At 36.6% G+C, this 22,750-nt stretch overlaps 1 protein-coding gene across 1 annotated transcript; it reads left to right on the forward strand.

The window, feature by feature from the left end:
• The first annotated feature begins 48 nt into the window (after positions 1-48).
• Positions 49-22,229, forward strand: LOC144965097 (kinetochore protein Spc25-like). Its single transcript, XM_078900022.1, has 7 exons — positions 49-163; positions 1,000-1,123; positions 2,062-2,118; positions 12,523-12,669; positions 16,235-16,333; positions 20,398-20,496; positions 20,872-22,229. Exons 1-7 carry the CDS (start codon positions 161-163, stop codon positions 20,991-20,993), a joined length of 651 nt encoding a protein of 216 aa, XP_078756148.1. The 5' UTR covers positions 49-160; the 3' UTR covers positions 20,994-22,229.
• Positions 22,230-22,750: the final 521 nt, after the last annotated feature.

Consider the following 22,750-nt stretch of genomic DNA (forward strand, 5'->3'; position numbering starts at 1 on the left):
GGTTTCCTTAAGATATTGTATTGAACCGTTACACTATTACAGACTGTCTAAACTTCCGGTGTGGCGGTTGTTATGATTAACAACAACAAATGCTTGTTTAAAATCATCCCCGAATTTTATGGGATCTCACTTGGTTTGAAATAAAAGCTACATTGACTCAATGGTATTCTGGGACTAATTCTGATGTGTTGATGAAAATAATTTCAACGAATTTACCCATGTAGCCGTAGCACCATTATGCTAAATCTAAAGTGTTGACATTCGTCGTTAGAAATTCGAATTCGGATCTCAATCAAACTCAAATTCAAATTCTCCCCAATGATCAATCAATGTCACCATTGATTATTATCATTCTTTTTCAACGAGGGGTTTTCTCTTTCAATTAAATTGATGGAAACCTAATACCGGGGTCAAGTCAAGTCAGTATACAACTGAAATCCAAGAAAAAAACAAACACGAATGACGGATGTTCTTCAATTCTAGAATTTGAATAGGAAAAGGCTATTCGGACCCGAGTCTGAATTGCTTCCCGTGGCAATTCGGACCCGAGTCTGAATTGCTTCCCGTGGCAATTCGGACTCGAGTCTAAACGAAATAGAACTCCGTGGCTAACCAGGGTCGAGTCTGAATAACTCCATGGTCCACCATAGCTCTTCGATTCGGAATATACTGCAACTGCAATGCAATGCGCCCGAATGATGAACTTATCATTAGTGAAACTCTCAGTTACTATTCCGTTTGCAGTTATAGAAACCGTATTGGTCTTCCTAAACACACACACACACACACACACACTCATGAGTATCTCTAATTCACCTGCACTAGAATATTGAAGTTTGAAGTAGGAGAAAAGCCTGTCATTTCATTAATCATTGCTCCCTAAGCTAATGGTATGGTAGGTGTCGCTCTGTGAGAGCAATATCTAGTGTTACCTAGATTGTTGTTGTTAATATTTATATATAAATTGCTTTTGCATCAGTTTTATAACTTCTATTACAGGGTGCCAATATTGAAATGGACGATTCTATTTCCCAGCATTTGAGAGAGGCGGAAGAAAGATTGAATGAGTTTGGAAGTGTCATCTCCAATTTCACCAACCATAATCCACAAGATGAAATTTTTGGTAAAATGAAAACGTTTTTGGAAAATATTCGGAATTCAGTAACAACATTTTGATTGATAATATTTTACCTTGAGATTACATATAATTTTTAATATGATATCAAATTATAACTTGATATATTTGTACAATTTTGAAAAAGTGTTCTAGTAATCGTAAAGACATTGGAAAGGATAGGTGCAAGTACCAATCCTTGAGGGAGTCTGTTCTTTTTTGATCTCCATCTGCTTTTCCTCTCATCTATTTCCACAAAAAAAACAAAAAAACATGACGGTTCGACATAAAGGATTTTATTATTGCAATTCTACTTTTGTGTAACGAGTTCCCTTGCAACCTTTAAGAGCAGTTTCCAATGACTTACTGTGTCATAGGCAGCTGTCAGATCCAGGAACACAGCCCCTGTAATTTGTTTGTTCTAGTAGCCATCTTCAATGTATTATGTTAGGTTCAGGAGTTGGTCATAGCATGATCTTCCAGGGCAGAAACCAGCTTGGTCAAGTGACAGATATTCTTCTACTGTTTGGGAAATCCTGGCTAGTATCATGCTCTTACATACTGTGTACAATATGCAGAGGAGGGATATTAGTCTGTAGATATTGTTGCTATTTGGGTCTTTTCCAAGTTAATAAAGTAGTGCTATTATTACTATTGGTATTGTGCACGATTCAACACAGTTGTTGATAAGAATTAGTAACCACATTTTTGTTGAGGGACCGAAATGCTTTATCATTTCTGCTGTGATGCCATCTAGACCGACCACTTTACCGGGTTAGGAGTGCTCAAGGGCTGATTCCAATTCTTCATTAGGCTTTGGACATGTAGCAAGCTTCCACGTCGCGTTCCTGGAATCCCTCACTGGAGACCGATTGCCACAACACCAACATCGCTCTGTGCTAAATAAGAAAAAAATATTTATTTATTTATTTTTATTTTTTTTCCAGAGCAAATAAAACACATGAAAAATGAAATTGATGCTTCACTTAAGAAACATGAAAATGGTAAGTAGTTGATGTGATATAACCCCACTCATTTTTTATATCGTACACTTTAAAAAACAGATCTATGTCTATATATTTGATAGAATATTAAAGAATATTTATATAAAGCTTATGATATATTAAAAAAAAAATACTTCAAGATGTTAAGCAGATGAATGTAGCACTTGTTTTAGGTAAAATAACAAAAAGAACAATAAGTAGATTTAAAAAAAAATGTAAATAAATTACAACACTATACTATATAGAAAAAAAAAAAGACAAGTAAATGGAAATCTGTATTATATCCGAGGTGACTTTTGTAATGAAGCAGGATGTTTCAAAAAGAATTTCATAAAATTATCACACAATATTTCAAAAAAGAAAACCAACAGGAAACGCTTGGTCACTTGTGTGGTACTTGCTTTTAAGTTGATATCCCGTGTATTACATGATCTGAATGTGGCCCTCAACGGCACAAACAAATCAGCCAATATGAGAAATTATTGCAATATTGTGGTCCACGGAGTTGATTGCAGCTGTTCTTCTATCTTTCATGTCATTGATATTTGCTGAAGGTGGTGGAATAAAAACTTAGTCCTTAACACACCTCTGTTACAATAAAAAATCACATTTAAAAAACCTAGAGCGTTTATATAGTGCAATATTCACTAAATGTGCTAAAATCTCTTCCAAGGGGCCCCTAGCCAACAGCAAAATTTAACATGTAGGACGAGACATGACACCTGTTAGGCATATTACAACTTTTTCGACAGAGACAACGCTGTTAACAGCTATGTACTCATTTTATACATGAGTACAGTGAGAGCATCTGAGTAAAGAACCTTTTCAAAGGACTCAACTATGTGCCGCTCAGAGCTGGTTTCAAATCTTGGTCCTTCCAATCTGAAGGCAAGAGTCATACCACTGGACCACATAGCCGCACATACAGTGAGATCTGGGGATCTTCAGGGCTGAGAATCTTCCGCCTAAAGGCGGATTTCCACCTAAATGGTGGTTTATCTCCGCCCATCACCATCACTATTCCGCCTTTTAAAAAGGCTCACCACAACCACTACATCAACATCCCTATCACCACTACTTTTACAACCACCACCTGTACTACAACAACCATCACATCATCATTCCTATCACCACCACCACCACATCATCATCCCCCACGATCACTACTACTACCTATAACCACCACCACATCATCATCCCTACCACCACCAGCACTACAGCTACAACCACTACTACTACAACTACCATCACATCATCATCCCTACCACCACTACTACAACAACCACCACCACATCATCATTCCTACTACCAATAAAAATACATCCTCCACCACCACATCATCCCAACTATCACTACTACAACCACCCCACATCATCCCTATCACAACTATTACAACCACCACCACACCATCATTCCCAACACCTCTACAGCTACAACCACCATATCATCATCCTTATCACGACCCTTCTACAACCACCATCACATCATCATCCCTACCGCCATCTTTTCTTACTACTACTACAATATGTTGTAATTACACTCTCAAATTTTGAAATTCCTCCAAGTGGTGTCAGAAATTATTGCGAGACACATTTTTAATTGCATCTCAGTAAATTTTTAATGAAATTCAAATTTATAGATAGAATGCGCTTGGCCAAGGAGTTCACAACATTGCCATCCGGAAGTTTAACGGACCAACACACAAACTCTGTGTAACCATGAACTTTTATAGTCTGGTTAATACAGTTTAGTGAGAACAACTCACACGCGGATGGCAAAAACAATAACAAAGGCCTGAGTGACGTCATCTTCGAACTATCTATACGTTATCGTAGCATAGATAGGTCTTGAACTCCATTTTGTCATTCTCACCCCTGAACCATCATGACATCATCACCATCTCTACCACAACTACCACCACTACGACAGCAACTATCACATCATCATCAGTAACAACACCATCTCCATAACCACATCATCACTGCCCTCATTGTAATCAGTACCACCTCTAGTGCAAGCACCACTATCACATCATCTTCCTGGTGGGATCTTTTGACTTGCATGAATCAGAGTTGCTTTCTGCCTTTGTCTTGGCTTGATCCTTTTCCTGGCCAGATTCATTGGCACGGAGGGAAACAATTAAATGTAAAGTCGTTTTTGGGAGATGATATATTTGTCCTCGTATATCATCTCTCTTTTGTGTGACGTTAGATTTGTTGTTCTAAATTTTGTATTTCTCTCACAGGGATTCTGTGCTTGTGTCTTGGTGAGACTTTTAGGTGACCTCAAACTAACTACATTGATAGTTTTATCTTGGAGTCCGTTTGTGAGCCCTATTTGAACCAGTCACTTTTTCTCCGGTGCTTTTGATCTTACTTAAATCTATATTTTTTTTACAGCCCCATATATATTTTAAGTGCCTCTGAAATGACCTCCAAACATATACACGTGCTCACACAAATCAATAAAGTTCACTCAGTTCTTAAGTCTCGTTAATTTTTCACTTTCATTTTTCTGTACTCATCACTACATTCACTTTGAGCTCTCTCTCTCTCTCTCTCTCTCTCTCTCTCTCTCTCTCTCTCTCTCTCTCTCTCTCTCTCTCTCTCTCTCTCTCTCTCTCTCTCTCTCTCCCTCCCTCCCCTCCCTCCCCCTCTCTCTCTTTCTCTCTCTCTCTGTCTCTTTCTCTCTTTCTTTTTTTCTCTCTCTCTCTCTCACTCTCTCTCTCTCTCTCTCTCACACACACACACACACACACATACACACACACAAATCAGTAAAATGCACCAGTTCTTTAGCCTCAATAAGTTTTCAGTTTTCATCTTCATGTACTTAACAATGCTACACACACACACACACATACACACACAGAGAGGATTCAATTACAGGGCTGAGAATCTTCCGCCTAAAGGCGGATTTCCGCCTAAACGGTGTTTTATCTCCGCCCATCACCATCACAATTCCGCCTTTTAAAAAGACTCACCACAACCACTACATCAACATCCCTATCACCATTACTACTACAACCACCACCACATCATCATCTCTACGACCACCACCACCATCACTACTACAACAACCACCACATCATCATTCCTACCTATCACCATTAATACTACAACCACCCCCATCATCATCCCTACCACCACCACCATCCCTACGACAACTACCACCACATCATCATCCCGACCATCACCACCACTACAGCTACAGCCACTACTACTACAACTACCATCACACCATCATCCCTCAGTGATGATAATCTTCCGCAGAATTCCGCGATTTTAGGATTTTTATGAAATTTTCAGCTGTTTTTGCTGTGCCAAACATTTTCGGCTAAGAGGTAGTTTAGCTGAAAAATCACCAATATGTCTTTTGTCATTTTTTGACACCTCTACTCAGCTGCATGATTTTTGATGACATTCCCATGCCCATGACATTAGTCTAGACACACTGGTGCCAAATGTGAATAGTGGTACAATACCCATGACGGCCTTGGATGAAAAGATGATCAAAAGGGAAGGGGATGGAGCAAATGGGTGTCAATATTTTTGTACCATTTAGCTTTGTACTCCTTTTTTTTTTGTTTGTTTGTTTGTTTGTTCTGAATTCAATTGAATTCATTATAACTTATCTCTAATTACCAATTAAAACAAAATCAGAGTGGTCTCTCTCTCTCTCTCTCTCTCTCTCTCTCTCTCTGTCTCTCTCTCTCTCTTTATCTATCTATCTATCTATCTATCTATCTATCTATCTATCTATCTATCTATCTATCTATCTATCTATCTATCTATCTATCTATCTATATATCTATCTATCTCTCACTTTCTTTCTTTCTTTTCCATATTTTATTTCTCAGCCAACCTTCTAACTTCACATTATTATGTTTATAGATATCACTTTGTAATAAAGAGAAAATACAACAGTAAGTTTGGTTGATCGATTTAAGTAATAATTTTTTTAAAGGCTTGATTTAGATTCGCTCATTTGATGAAATATGTTTTGCAATTGATTAAAGATTCTTATTCATAAGCTGCATAGCCACAACGTTGCAGTAATACACACACACTAGCCGCGTTTGTAGTATAAAAAAAGACCTCCTTTTGGCCAAAAGTTTATTATAATCTCTTGATATAGTGGGAAGCATTATAGAGCTCTAAAATTTTTAATTGGAAATGGCAATTTAAAAAATTATATTTACAAAAAGTCAGTAATATCTTGTGATCAGAATAGACGTGTTTTAGAAGTTAGTAATATATTACGTAATATTAAGTAACAATGAATAGCTATGTTATTTTTTGCATTAGATTTGGGCTTGACAGATGGGCCGATAGATTTTCCTCCTTTTTTTTACAAATTATCATTATCATCACTGATCCCTACCACCACTACTACAACAACCACCACCACATCATCATTCCTACTACCAATACAACTACATCCTCCGCCACCACATCATCCCAACTATCACTACTACTACTACCACCACATGATCCCTTCCACAACTATTACAACCACCACCACACGATCATTCCCAACACCTCTACAACTACAACCACCATATCATTACCCTTATCACGACCCTACTACAACCACCACTGCATCATCATCCTACCGCTACCTTTTTTAACTGCAAGTACAATATGTTGTAATTACAGTTTCAACTTTTGAAATTCCTCCAAGTGGTGTCAGAAATTATTGCGAGACGCAATTTGGATTGCATCTCAGTAGATTTTAATTAAATTCAAATTTATACGTTATCGTCGCATAGATGGGTCTTGAACTATTCGCTGAAAAATTTCCTCCATTTTCGTGACCCGTCATTCTCACTCCTGAACCATCATGACATCATGACCATCCCCACTACAAAAGCAACTATCACATTATCATCAGTAACACCATCTCCACAAACACATCATCACTGTCATCATTATAATCAGTACCACCTCTAGTGCAAGCACCACTATCATATCATCTTCTTGGTGGGATCTTTACTTGCATAGATCAGAGTTGCTTTCTGTCTTTGTCTTGGCTTGATCCTTTTCCTGGCCAGATTCATTCAATTAAATGTATAGTCATGGTTTTTGGGAGATGATATGTTTGTCCTCGTAAATCATCTCTCTTTTGTGTGACGTTAGATTTGTTGTTCTAAATTTTGTATTACTCTCACAAGGATTCTGTGCTTGTGTCTTGGTGAAACTTTTAGGTGACTTTAAACTAACTACATTGATAGTTTGATCTTGGAGTCCGTTTCTCACAAACGGACTCCAAGATCAAACTATCAATGTAGTTAGTTTGAAGTCACCTATTTGAACCAGTCTCACCTTTTCTCCGGTACTTTTGATCTTACTTAAATCTACATTTTTTTACAGCCCCATTTTTACCTTTTAAGTGGTGCTGAAATGACCTACAAGTAAAAGTGAAGCAAGCGCCGTAAAAACCCTTCGAACTAATAGCTCAAAACTCTCTCTCTCTCTATCCATCTATCTCTCTTTACACAAACACTCATAGACACACAAATCAATAAAGCACACTTATTTGTTTAGTCCCGATTAGTTTTCATGTTCATCCTCCACTACTTACCAATAACAGGTCATCACAAACACCTTGACTTCAATCTCTCTCTCTCTCTCTCTCTCTCTCTCTCTCTCTCTCTCTCTCTCTCTCTCTCTCTCTCTCTCTCTCTCTCTCTCTAACTGTCATACAAACACATGACACATATGTACGTTCACATAGAAATCAATAAAGTTCACTCAGTACTTTAGCCTCATTAATTTTTCACTTTCATCGTTCTGTACTCATCACTAGATTTACTTTGAGCTCTCTCTCTCTCTCTCTCTCTCTCTCTCTCTCTCTCTCTCTCTCTCTCTCTCTCTCTCTCTCTCTCTCTCTCTCTCTCTCACACACACACACACACACACACATACACACACAAATCAGTAAAGAGCACCCAGTTCTTTAGCCTCAATATGTTTTCATTTTTCAGCTTCCTATACTTAACAGTGATACACACACACACACACACACACACACACACACATATATGATTCAATTAAATGTTAATTTCCTGGCAATTGCCAACATGAAACATACGTTAACTTAATATTTACGATTAACAAATAAAACACAACACACATAACAATAACGTTCACTCACTACTTTAACCTAACCTTTCTGTACATATCACTATATTCAATTGGAGCAGTCTCTCTCTCTCTCTCTCCTCTCTCTCTCTCTCTCTCTCTCTCTCTCTCTCTCTCTCTCTCTCTCTCTCTCTCATATTTTTCTCTTTCTCTCCCCCTGTGTGTGTCTCTATCTCTCTCTCTCTCTCTCTCTCTCTCTCTCTCTCTCTCTCTCTCTCTCTCTCTCTCTCACACACACACACACACACACACACACAAACACACTCTATCTGTCCTTCTGTTAGACAAACCTAAATCTATAAAGTGGATCATATCCTTTTCACATCAGCCATCAATCTCTCTTGTCATCTCCAAGTACACACCTTATCACCATCATCATCATCATCATCATCATCATCATCATCATCATCATCATCATCATCATCATCATCATCATCATCATCATCATCACATCACTGCCACTACTACTACTACTACTACTACTACTACTACTACTACTACTACTACTACTACTACTACAACCACCACCATCGCCACACCATCATTTCATGAAGGACCACCACTACTACAACCACCTCCACCACATCATCATCATCACCATCATTACCACCACCACGACGACAACATCAAAACACTATCACCATTAAAACAACAATCACTACCACATCCTTACCACCACTACTACAACCTCCTCCAACACAACAATATTACCACCACCACTTCTGCAACCACCACAACCACATACATCATCATTATCATTACTGCCACCAGTACAACATCCACCATCATATCATTATTACCACCACCCCTACCATTCATTTTTATATTTTATACGTCATAATGAAATTGGTTTTGGAACTTTACTTGATTTGAAACAAGGGGTATTGGGATGATTATAGATATCATTAGATGATATATAGTTTGCAGAAATTCCTGTTTAAGCATTGAAATTATTTGGAATTGTTTTTGAAATTTACGTGAGCCAAATTTTAAGTTGGCGTCTCTGGTCAACTTGAAACAATGGGAGGTGGGCATTAGTCTGTCATCTGCATTTTTTGCCAAATTGGGACCTAAAATTTGCCAAAATTTGCCAAAAAACCCCCCGAAATTTGCCAAGAAATTTGCCAAAAAGACAAAAATTTGCCACAAAATTTGCGGAGGAAAACTAAGCGTTTCAGTAAAAATTAACTGCGATACAGAAAAAAATTATATAAAAGACAATATATTACATTTAAGGACTTGAGAAATGAAATGACTGTGATTAGCGTTGTTACAAAGATTTTAAAGGATCATTATCCGTAGAGAGTAGCTTCCCTTGGTTTGGTCCCAGGCAAAGCTGCAACATTTTTCAAGTTTCGCACTTTTTTTTTCGTTTTTTTGTTTTCGCTTCTTTTTTTTTTCCCAAAATTTGCCACGCAATTTACCAATTTTCCCAAAATTTGCCACGATTTGCCAATTTTGGTAAATTTGCCAAAATTTGCGGATCGCCCTGATATTTGCGGCCGCAAAAAATGCAGATGACAGATTAGTGAATCTGTGAATAAGTGAGATGTGGCGACTACCACTACTACTACAACCATCACCACATCATCCCTACCACAACTACTACAACCACCACCACATCATCATACCTACGACTACCATTACTACAACCACCATGTTATAATTACACTTTCAGTTTTTGAAATTTCTCCGAGTGGTGTCAGAAATTGCTGCGAGACACATTTTGGATTGCATCACAATATATTTTAATGAAATTTAAATTTATAGGTTATTTTTGCATGGATGCTTCTTGATCTTAGCGCTGAAATTTTTCCTCCTTTTTAGTGACCAGTCATTCTCACCGCTGAATTAAAATGTTAATGTCCTGGCAATTGCCAACATGAAACAAACGTTAAATTAATATTTCCGATTAACAAATAAAGCACATACACACCTAACAATAAAATTCACTCAGTACTTTAACTTTTAACCTCGGTTAGTTTTCACTTTTATCTCTCTGTACCTATCACTATATTTACTTTGAGCAGTCTATCTCTCTCCTCCTCTCTCTCTCGCTCTCTCTCTCTCTCTCTCTCTCTCTCTCTCTCTCTCTCTCTCTCTCTCCCTCTCTCACTCACACACACACACACACACACACACACACACACACACACACACCTGGGTGGGGTTCCTGACCTCCCATAGTGGGCAAGGGGGTACATACTATGTCTTCTATCCCCTTATATCTGTTTTCCAACATGCTTTCTGCCCTTGTCTTGGAATGAGATTGCTTGGTTTTGTCCTGGCCCTGGCCAGAGTCCTAACTGGAAGGGAAACAGTCAAATGCACACTTATTGTTTTGGGAGATGTTATTTTTTTCCTTGTAAATCATCTCTCTGTTATGTATTATTATATTTGTTATTTTGAATGTATAATGTAAGCATTTGAGTGTATTCCTTTTTGTGCCCGGATGAGACTTATAGGTGATCTCAAACTAAGTACATTGGTGGTATGCTCTTGGAATTTACATCTGATCCCTTTTTGTTCCGTTCCCCTGTGTCTTACTTTTCCTTGGGTGCTTTAATTGTAATTCTAGAACTTTTTACTATTCCATTTTCTTCCTTTTTACTGGCGCTGATATAACCTAAATGTGTTGGAAGCGCCGTAAACCCCTGAAAACAAACAAACAAAACACACACACAAACACACACTATCATTCCTTCTGTCAGACAAACCTAAATCTATAAAGTGGATCATATCCTTTTCACATCAGCCATCATTCTCTCTTTTCACGTTCAAGTACACACCTTATCACCACCACCACCACCACCACCACTATCATCATCATCATCATCATGATCATCATCATCATCATCATCATGATCAACATCATCATCACTGCCACTACTACTACTACAACCACCACCATCGCCACACCATCATTTCATGAAGCACCACCATTACTACAACCACCTTCACCACATCACCATCATTGCCACCACCTCTACGACATCATCACAACACTATCACCATTAAAGCAACAATCACTACCACATCCTTACCACCACTACTACAACCTCCTCCAACACAACAATATCACCACCACCACTTCTGCAACCACCACGACCACATACATTATCATTACTGCCACCACTACAACAGCCACCATCATATTATTATTATTACCACCACACCTACCATTCATTTTAATATTTTATACGTCATATATTGGTTTTGGAACTTTACTTGATTTGAAACAAGGGGTATTAGGATGATTATTCATCTCAATAGATTATATTTTGTAAGCAGAAATTCCTGTTTAAGCATTGAAATTGTTCGGAATTGTTTCTGAAATTTACGTGAGCCAAATTGTAAGTTGGTGTCTCTGGTCAACTTGAAACAATGGTATGTGGGCATTAGTGAATCTGTGAATACGGGAGATGTATGTGGCGACTACCACTACTACTACAACCATCATCACATCATCGTCCTTACCACAACTACTACAACCACCACCACATCATTATCGCTACCACTACCATTACTACAACCACCATGTTATAATTATAATTACACTTTCAGTTTTTGAAATTCCTCCGAATGATGTCAGAAATTTCTGGGAGACACATTTTGGATTGAAATTTAAATTTATAGGTAATTTTTGCATGGACCGTACTTGATGTAAGCGCTGAAAAATTTCCTCCTTTTTAGTGACCAGTCATTCTCACCCCTGGATCTTGCAGAGAACAAGGTCTTTATAACATCTGCCATTCCACTACCAAGGCACATTTTCGTAACGATTAGATCACACTCCAAGATGCCAAAGGGTTCGAGCTCCATCTAGTGGTAAAAGATAACAGGGATTTCCCAACCACAACGGTCAAATTGACAACAAATCAAACTTGGATAAGTCCTTTATAAAACAATCAGTGACTCAGTCCATTATAATTTTTTAGAGTTGAAAAAGCATACACTAACTCTCCTGTTGTAGTCGTTATGAAACACCCTGTATAAAAATAACAGCCAGTTTCTATGCAATGTTCATATTCTATCACCCTTTTGGATTCAAAAGAAGAGAGAGAGAGGGGGGTGGGGGGAGGTAAAAGCAGTAAAGGTTTGATCTTGGCCCCTTTGCATGTAAAATGAGTGCTCTACAAACTCAGCTATCGGGATCCCCAAGGAGATAATGGTGAAGGTTGAAAAATAAAGAGATATTGAGACATTTCGCTGAGTGGAGATGATGACTGACATGTTTCAAGACGTTTTTTTTATTTGACAGCATCCTCCAACAATCAGAAAACTGTACAAGAGCTGGAGGCTGAAAAGGAGGGTTTATCCTTTAAAATCAATATGGACAACAAAGGTATTGATTTGACCAAGGATGAGCTGAGTCACCTGATGAAAGAAAAATTACAGTTGAAAAATGGTATGTTTTGTCATGTATTGTCTAAGAGGTTATTTGTGTAGAACATAATCTCAATATTTAGGTAGTTAAGATATTAGGGATGTGTTATGTCTCCTTGCTTGTTTAATTTATACACAGAGTCTATATTTCGGCAAGTAGAAACAGCACAAGGGTTGAAGGTTGGTGGCCACAACATCAACAATTTACGTTACGCTGACGATACTGTCCTGTTGGCGGAAAGTAAGGAAGACCTACAGAAGCTAATTTCAAAAGTGAACGAAGAGAGTAAAGAAAAGGGGCTGTTCATGAATGCGAAGAAGACAAAAACAATGGTGATAACAAAAAAGAAAGAGCCCATAGACATAGATATAGAAATAGAAGAGTGTCCAGTGGAACAAGTAAAGGAGTTCACGTACTTGGGGCAGTTGGTAACATCCGATGCAAAGTCTGACAAAGAGATCAGGAGACGAATAATGCTGGCCAAAAATGCGTTCATGAAACTAAAGGCAATCCTCAACAACACAAATATCTCCATCAGAACACGAATGAGATGCACCAAATGCTATGTGTGGTCCATTTTCTTTTATGGTTGTGAAACGTGGACACTAACCGCACAGACAGAACAACGTATTGAAGCTTTTGAGATGTGGACGTACAGGAGAATACTGAAAATACCTTGGACAGCAAGAAAAACAAACATCGAAGTCCTCGACCTAATGGGCCAAAAACAAAAAGAACTTCTTTTGACTGTGAAGCACAAAAAGCTGTCATATTTTGGACATATGCGAAGACATGATAGTCTCGAAAAAAGGATAATGGAGGGAAGAATTGAAGGAAAGAGAGGCAGAGGAAGACAAAGGAAATCCTGGACAGATGGCATCAAGGAAGCTACAGGACGGCGCATGGCAGACTGTAACGAGGCTGCAATGGACCGTGAAGGATGGAAAGCCATGACATCCGACCTCTGGAAAGAGATGGAACCCGGGTAAGTAAGTAAGTAAGATATTATTTTCAAATGTGAACTTTTAGTATTTTGAGGGGAAGAAAATCATAGCACAAATTTAGGATTTTATAATCCCCTTCTATTTTTGACTTAATGGTAGCCTTGATCATTAATTATATTATATTAAACTAGAATTTGAAAGATAAACTTATGATAACATTTTAATCTCTTTTTTAGAGCAAGTATTTGTCATTTATTGATCCACAATTGAGATTGTGAATGTTACTCACAAATTTGTGAAAGTTAAAGTTAGATAACAAATGTGACCTATTGTATAGTCGCAAAACCTTATTATGTCGGGCTGAATGATAATAATAACAAGGTTGCCGAGTTTCTGTATATTTATGGAATTCAGTATGTTATAAACCCTCAGTATATTTTTCCAATCACCTGCTAGACAGAAAAAAAAATACATATTGTCTTTTTTTTCTGGAATTCAGTGCTCAGAAAGAGGTTGGTCAATGCGTTTGCAGAAAAGTTCAGTAAATTTTTGCCTCCGGAATCGGCAATCCTGTAATAATAATGATAAACATTTATACCGCACGTCTACCCCTCAAAAGACAGAGGGCTCTGAGCATCTGAATCAGGTGACAAAATGTAGTTTTATGGTAGAAATGACTAAAAATGAGCTTTTATATATCGCAATATCCACTAACATGCTCAAAGCGCTTTACAATGGGTCCCTAGCCAACAGCAACATTTAACATTTAGGACGGTACATGACGCGTGTTAGGCAATATAACTTTTTTTTTTTTTGACAGAGACAACGCTATTAACGTCCAGGTACTCATTTTACACCTGGGTACAGTAAGAGAATGTGAGTAAAGAGCCTTCTCCAAGGCTTGAGCCCAGGAGGTTCCAATCCGAAAGCGAGTGTCATACCACAAGATCACATAGCCGCACGACTAGAAATGTGTGATTTTCGTTTTGTCACTTTGAACTTTTAAAATTTTACTTTTTTTCCTTCATAAAAAATTAAAGATTTACCAGAGCTCCAGTATTTTGGATGATAAAATCGGTGTTAAACGTCTAAATCACCCTGACATAGAACCAGTATGAAGCGGTGGATCAAATATTGACATCGTTTTGTTGCTTACTTACAAGCTCTAAGAATATTTTTTTTAATGTACTTAATATTTAAGAGTGGTTTCAGTATAAATATAGTCATAGATAAACTTCCAATAATTCATGTTGTTGTATTGATGATGTGCATTTAGATAAAATACTCTCAGCATCCACCACTGGGTGGGGTTCCTGGCCTCCCATAGTGGGCAGGGAGGCACTTACTATGTCTTCTATCCCCTTATAGCTGTCTTCCAACATGCTTTTTGTCTTTTTCTTGGGATGAGATTACTTGGTTTTGTCCTGGTCCTATCCGGATACCCAAGCCGGGAGTTAGGAGTTAGGAGGTTTTGGAGCTGATATTTTTTTTCTTGTAAATCATCTCTCTGTTATGCATTGTATTATTTTTGTTTTACATATGATTTGTAAACATTTGAGTGTGTTCCTCTTAGTGGGGACCTGTGCTTGTGTCTGGATGAGACTTTTAGGTGATCTTAAACTAAGTACATTGATAGTGAGCTCTTGGAATCTTCATCTGTTCCCTATTTGAACCAATTCCCCTCCGTCTTCCTTTTTCTTGGCTACTTTAATTGTAATTCTATAATTTTTTACTATCCCATATTCTTTCTTTTTACTGGTGCTGATATGACCTTAATGTGTTGCAAGCCCCGTAAAACCCTTAAAAACAAACAACATCAGCATCCACCAACCCGGATATTACGTGCCAACACACAAAACTATGCGTGTTTATAAAGAGCTGAGTGATGCCAATTTCATTCCTTTTATAATCATCATTATCACTAGATATCTCTCCATCACCTCATATATATATATATATATATATATATATATATATATATATATATATATATATATATATATATATATATATATATATATATATATATATATATATATATATATATATATATATATTATATAGGTACACTATTCACTGCTTTGTGGACTGTGAGACCAAAAAATTATTTAAATTATTTGAAGGAAAAAAGAGAAACTTATGTTTTTACACTGCAAAAGACTCTTAAGTTTCTTTCCACAATTTAAAAAAAAAAAGCCTTACTACCATAATCAACGCTTGGTTGATATAAGGTTATGAAAATCTGGCTATTGTACTTCAGGATAAAATTGCTTTGTTTGTGTGTTTGAGTCAATTGATCCACCAATCAAGTTCTCAAGGACCACTGTGGACCAAACCAGGTCTATTTGTGTGAATGAGTCTGGCATTCCAAAAATATATCTACCAGTCCCTAACAGTTAGATAGATGTGCGTTTAATTGATAGCACATCAAACGTATAGTCAATGGACATTCATGGGATACCCAGATGCATTATTTTGTATCAAATTTTGAAAATTATGAGGAGAATTTATTACATCGTGGGTGCTCTTTGAACTTTAAAAAAAAATTTTTTTTTCAACTAAAACTGTAAATTCCAGTTGTCACCTGCGCTTACCTCTAGAATGTGCTTTCTCTCTCTCTCTCTCTCTCTGTCTCTCCTCAGTGCCAGACAGTGAGTATAAGGCATTGAAAGTCAAGCAGTTAGAGGCAGAAGATATGATGTTTCGAAAACATTTTGGAATGGAAATACGTAAAATCAAAGGTAAAATATGAGGAAAATATTGATGATAGCCTTTTGTTGTGTGATGGCAGCACAACTGATTGGTAATCAGTCGGTGTGATATTTGATCCCATGTCGAGGCAGGATGATATTTTTGGGTGGATTCTTCTTTCTGCTTTGGCAGGTACTGTTTCATCAGTGATGATACTCTTCCGTAGGAGATCCATGGAATTCTGGGATTTTGGGATTTTCTTTGTAATCTTCCACTCTTTTTGCAGTGTCTTACAGTTTTCTATGAAAAGCACTCAGATGGTTTTACGGTAGATCAATGAACAAACCACCTTCATGTCTCGTGTGCACAGTTGCACAAATTTTAATGAAATGACACTGCATCAAATGTCAACAATGACACAAGGCCAGTGGTGTCCTTGGATGAATAGATGTTGGGTAGGGACTGAAAAAAAAAAAAGGAAAATCAAATCATAACTATCTCTCTCTCTCTCTCTCTCTCTCTCTCTCTCTCTCTCTCTCTCTCTCTCTCTCTCTCTCTCTCTCTCTTCTCTCTCCCTCTGCTCTCTCTCCCTCTTCTCCCCCTCCCTCTCTCTCCCCCCCTCTCTCTCTCTCTCCTCTCTCTCTCTCTCTCTCTCTCTCTCTCTCTCTCTCTCTCTCTCTCTCTCTCTCTCTCTCTCTATCTTTCTCTTCTTTTCTCTGTCTCTCTCTCTCCCTTACCCATTATTCTCTCTCAACCACTGTTCTATCTTCATGTAATGTTTTTAGAAGTCATCTTGTCGCAGAAAGATAAAATGTTACAATAACCAAGGTGATGATTGACTCGGAAAGCAATTGTTCAAATTATTTTTAATTTATTATTTTTACTTTGTTCAGATAGACTATGTTTCAAGTTGTTAGATATTCATTAGTCTAATTGAGATACTGCATAACCACCAGGTTGCAGTAACAAAGGATTTGTAGTGTGTGCTTTGTAAAGTAAAAACAAATATACTTTCTAGCCTTTGGGCCAAAAATTTATCATCTCTTGATGTAGATAGCAGCATGATTTATATTGTTAGCCTTTAAAATTATTTTTGGGAAAGGACAATTCATTAAATATTTACAAAAGAAGTATATCATATAATGTTACGTAACTATCATATTGTGTATGTAAGTTTTGCATTTTGACTTGAGTTTGCCTGGTGAACCGAAACATTTTCCTCCTTTTTGACAACTTGACAATATCATCAGTTTCATTCACACCTCAGATTTTTATCTTACTCCAGGGCCTGCTCTCTAATTTGTCACTTTGATGTTTTCAAAATATAAATGGAACTACTCTAATGTCTTATTCCTCATCCACTCATGTTTAATGTTTGTTGCAGGTGAGGGTTCACAGCAGGAACATGTACCTGAAAAAAAAGAATATAAGCATTAAATACCTACTTGTCCTGATTGTTTTCTGTGGTTTAGTGGCAGCACATCTGTGCTTTTACATGTGTTTGTCAACTGTTCTATCACCTAACAACCCTCAGATTTTCAGAAAGATTTATTTGGGTTTTAAAAAGATTAATTACGCCCTTTCAAGCTGCATTTTTAGGATTAGATAGGGCATTCCATGGAGGAATATAGATAACCCAACATTTGATGAAAAACAGAAATAATCACCCATATTGTCGAAAGTGAGCAAATTGGAGGTTAATAATCTTGCTCAAGGAAAAAAGAAGATATTGCCCAGACCTGCACATGTTTGAGATTTTATATTTAGTCTCCAAATCCCACTGTCCATTGATCACTGGACTTTACTAGCTCTCACACAGTACGCAGAGAGTCAATGGCCTAGCAATCTAATCAGCACACTAGTAGAATGGCTTATGGCCAGGTTAATTGAGTGCTAATATTTCAAAGTTATGTTTGTGTTCTGTTCAGCATATTTAGTTTTTGTTATGAAAATAAGGAGTGTACCTTATTTTGTTGTAAAATTATTTGTTTAAAATCTAAAATGCAATTTCAACAGTACAAAGTTTAAAGTATCTGTAACTATATCCATCTGTAACTATGTCCATTTATAACTATGTCCATCTGTAACTATGTCCATTTGTAACTATATCCATCTGCAACTATGTCCATTTATAACTATATCCATATGTAACTATGTCCATTTGTAACTATATCCATCTGTAACTATGTCCATTTATAACTATGTCCATCTGTAACTATGTCCATTTGTAACCATGTCCATCTGTAACTCTGTCCATCTGTAACCATGTCCATCTGTAACCATGTCCATCTGTAACCATGTCCATCTGTAACTATGTCCATCTGTAACTATGTCCATCTGTAACCATGTCCATTTGTAACCATGTCCATTTGTAACCATGTCCATCTGTAACCATGTCCATCTGTAACTATGTCCATCTGTAACCATGTCCATCTGTAACTATGTCCATCTGTAACTATGTCCATCTGTAACCATGTCAATCTGTAACTATGTCCATCTGTAACTATGTCCATCTGTAACCATGTCCATCTGTAACTATGTCCATCTGTAACCATGTCAATCTGTAACTATGTCCATCTGTAACCATGTCCATCTGTAACCATGTCCATCTGTAACTATGTCCATCTGTAACTATGTCCATCTGTAACCATGTCAATCTGTAACTATGTCCATCTGTAACTATGTCCATCTGTAACTATGTCCATCTGTAACCATGTCCATCTGTAACTATGTCCATCTGTAACTATGTCCATCTGTAACTATGTCCATCTGTAACCATGTCAATCTGTAACTATGTCCATCTGTAACTATGTCCATCTGTAACCATGTCCATCTGTAACTATGTCCATCTGTAACCATGTCAATCTGTAACTATGTCCATCTGTAACCATGTCCATCTGTAACTATGTCCATCTGTAACTATGTCCATCTGTAACCATGTCAATCTGTAACTATGTCCATCTGTAACTATGTCCATCTGTAACCATGTCCATCTGTAACTATGTCCATCTGTAACTATGTCCATCTGTAACCATGTCCATCTGTAACCATGTCCATCTGTAACTATGTCCATCTGTAACCATGTCCATCTGTAACTATGTCCATCTGTAACCATGTCCATCTGTAACTATGTCCATCTGTAACCATGTCCATCTGTAACCATGTCCATCTATAACTATATCCATCTGTAACCATGTCCATCTGTAACCATGTCCATCTGTAACCATGTCAATCTGTAACCATGTCAATCTGTAACTATGTCCACCTGTAACCATGTCCATCTATAACTATGTCCATCTGTAACTATGTCCACCTGATACTATTTCAAAACTTGCTAGAATTTTTTCTTGTTCTGTAAAATTGTCAGACCTACCAAATCTCCTGATTTTTTCATGGAAATTCCTGACATTTTGTTCTGATTTCTGATTACCCTTAATCTCCAGCCATTTCCAGACTCTTATTGCATCATTATTATCATTGTCATGGTCATCACCACTACCATCACCTCCTTCCTCATCAGCAGTGGCAGCTGCACCACCACCATTTCCTTCAACCATTATCATGACCTATCACATTTTCATTCAAATCCCAGATTGTTTAAAAATCTTTCCCGAAGTTTGTCTGTGAAGAAATTACAATTATCAATATTCTTTAAAAAGCGTTCTTTATATTTTGCCCTTATTTTAGCTCCGTTAGTAGAATTTAGATTATTATTGTTGTTGTGTTGTTATTTTATCATTATCATCATCATCATCATCATCATCATCATCATCATCATCATCATCATCATCATCATCATCATCATCATCATCATCATCATATAATAATAATAATAATAATAATAATAATAATAATAATAATAAATAATAATAATAATAAATAATAATAATAATAATCACTTTTTCAATTATTATTATTATTATTATATATTATTATTATTATTATTATTATTATTATTATTATTATTATTATTATTATTATTATTATTATTATTATTATTTTTACTATTATTATTATTATTTTATTATTATTATTATTATTATTATTATTATTATTATTATTATTATTATTATTATTATTATTATTATTATTATTATTATTATTATTCAAATAGGAGGGTGTCTCCAAGTCGCCTTTAGTCAGATTGACCAAAAACAGCCAAATTCTCTCTTCTTGTTTTCATTGAAATTTGATGAAAATCACCAATATGTCGGTGAGTATGAATAGCAAAAATTATAATACCTTAATTTTATGTCTTAATAATAAACTTTTCTTATCATTATCGTTGTTGCTATTGTTGATGTTGTTGTTGTTATCGCTTATATCTATATCATTCAGTTATTTCAAGTAGCATTTGCATTCATATAACCTGATTTGCTGGCTTTTCCTCAATGCATGTGATGCATTTTGCACCAAAGTTCAACAAATTTTCACTTTATTAAATTCCATTGAAGCCTTTAACAAAATTCTGCAATCATTAATGTTTAACAATAGAATTGTTTTTGGCAAATTTGCTCATTTTTTTTGTTTTATAGAAGCCAGTGCTTGACTTACTTCAATAATATTTTAACAATAATTTTCCTCCCAGTTTCAGACTGTAAGCCACCGATATCTGATTTGAAAGACCTGGTTCATAACCTGAATATGGACAACGACTTCCAAAAGTTTATTCTTACCATGAGGAAAAGGTTCAAGGATTACCTGGCATGAATTCTTTTTCTTTTCCTACAGGTTATGATTTAGAACACAAAGTGGCTTTGTCAATCTTTATAATTCCTTGGATTTTTTAAATTATACTTTTTTGATGTAGCGACGCTGATTAAGGAAATAATGAATTGCCCTCAAGCAAAAGAAATTCAAATTCATGTGTGTGTTTATTATACTCTATGTTTAAAAGATTGTCTTTTATAGCTATTGTCACTTTGACATTGAGAGAAAAAAGAATACAACTATTCAACTTCAGTATCATGAGAGAAAATTACAGTAAAATTACTTTAAACCGAAAAATACCTTAAACCGCAAAGAATTTAATAAATTGTACTAGTTTCTTCATTATCTTTGTACTAATTCTTACGATGAACCGAAATACTTCTAAGAAGGACTTTCTTTAAACCGAAACAACTTGAAAGCACCTTCCCTTTCTCTCTCTCTATTTTTCTTCAAAAATTCGGGAAGGTGGCCCCATATAATAATGCCCGGCGATATTAAAACAAAGAGCGTAAGTATAAGATCAGGGTGAGGGGTGGGGGGAAGGCAAACACTTCAATCACTGCACTTGGGTTTGGCCAGCACCACGACCGCAGACTGGAAAAGGAAGACAACGGGTGACTGGCAGGCGAAAAATGAGGAAAGAGAGGGAGTTGGGGTGGAGAATCACGCAAGCGAGATGTTCTCGCTCGTGTGTTGATGCTTTGGAACTGACTGGATTTTCAACACGACAATAAGGAGGGGGGGGGGGGGGGGGGGTAGACAACTTACCATTGACATGCCATTTCATTTCCACTTTGATTGAATGGGTGTGTGAGAGGGTTGGGGGGGGGGGGTTCTATGTAATTAGGCCTTTGAACCTAATGGCTTTTCAACAAAAGAGAGGTTATAGTAGACAGCTTAGCATTGACACGCCTTTTCATTTCCATTTCACTTCACCTCTGAGTAGCTGCGCATCATTCATTATCAATTATCGCACAAGAACTTTCGATCTTATTTTAGCTTTACATTTTACTAAAAGATGTCTAAAAGAAAGCATTGTGCTTACATGTTGGAGTTGAAATCAAAATACTATGTGAAGTCGATGAAAAAAAAGTTGATCAAGACGGAGATATGTAAAAACACGGCATCCCGAACTCAACTCTTTCAACAATTTTGAATTGAAAACGAAAACTCCCAAAAATATTTTAAAAACACACCCAAAAAAAATAAATAAATAATAACATAAAAAAAAAAAAATGATTTTTAAAATGGTTAGGAAGACGGCATTTATTCAACAACTACATTTATGGGGAAACCCATGATACGATTAAATGAGCAAATTTCTTAAATAGTTACTACCCTTGAAAAACATCGCAAAACGGGAACTTGCTTTAAACCAAAATGTCTTTAAACCGAAATGGTTTAGAAGGTCGCCAAAATTTCGGTTTAAAGTAATTCTACTGTATATTTCTGCAGTCTGCAATTCATGCTACGTTAGCTCTGTTGTACGCTGGAGAAACAGATATTAAAAATTTTGCCAAAATATTCATCCTTCATATATCAATTGATTAAAATGACCCTCATTTTGCTAAAAATTCTAAAACCTGGGACCTCTCGGTAGTCTTCAAGGAAGTCCCTGGTTTGAGAATTTTTGTCATTTTAATCGATCGATATTTGAACGGCAAGTTTATGGCCAAAGTTTTAAATAACATGGTTTTTTTTTTTTTCTTCTCAGAGTATGGCAGTGCTACTATTGTTTTTTTGCGAAGTTGACATTT

Source organism: Berghia stephanieae, chromosome 2, assembly GCF_034508935.2.
Source record: "Berghia stephanieae isolate SIO BIC M18660-M18661 chromosome 2, UCSD_Bste_1.3, whole genome shotgun sequence".
Lineage (NCBI taxonomy): Eukaryota > Metazoa > Mollusca > Gastropoda > Nudibranchia > Aeolidiidae > Berghia > Berghia stephanieae.

Excerpts from the sequence above, each read along its gene's own strand:
- LOC144965097 (XM_078900022.1), top strand. Across the intron at positions 1,124-2,061 it reads TCCACAAGATGAAATTTTTG|AGCAAATAAAACACATGAAA; the intron begins GTAAAATGAAAA and ends TTTTTTTTCCAG. Across the intron at positions 16,334-20,397 it reads GGAAATACGTAAAATCAAAG|GAGGGTGTCTCCAAGTCGCC; the intron begins GTAAAATATGAG and ends TTATTCAAATAG.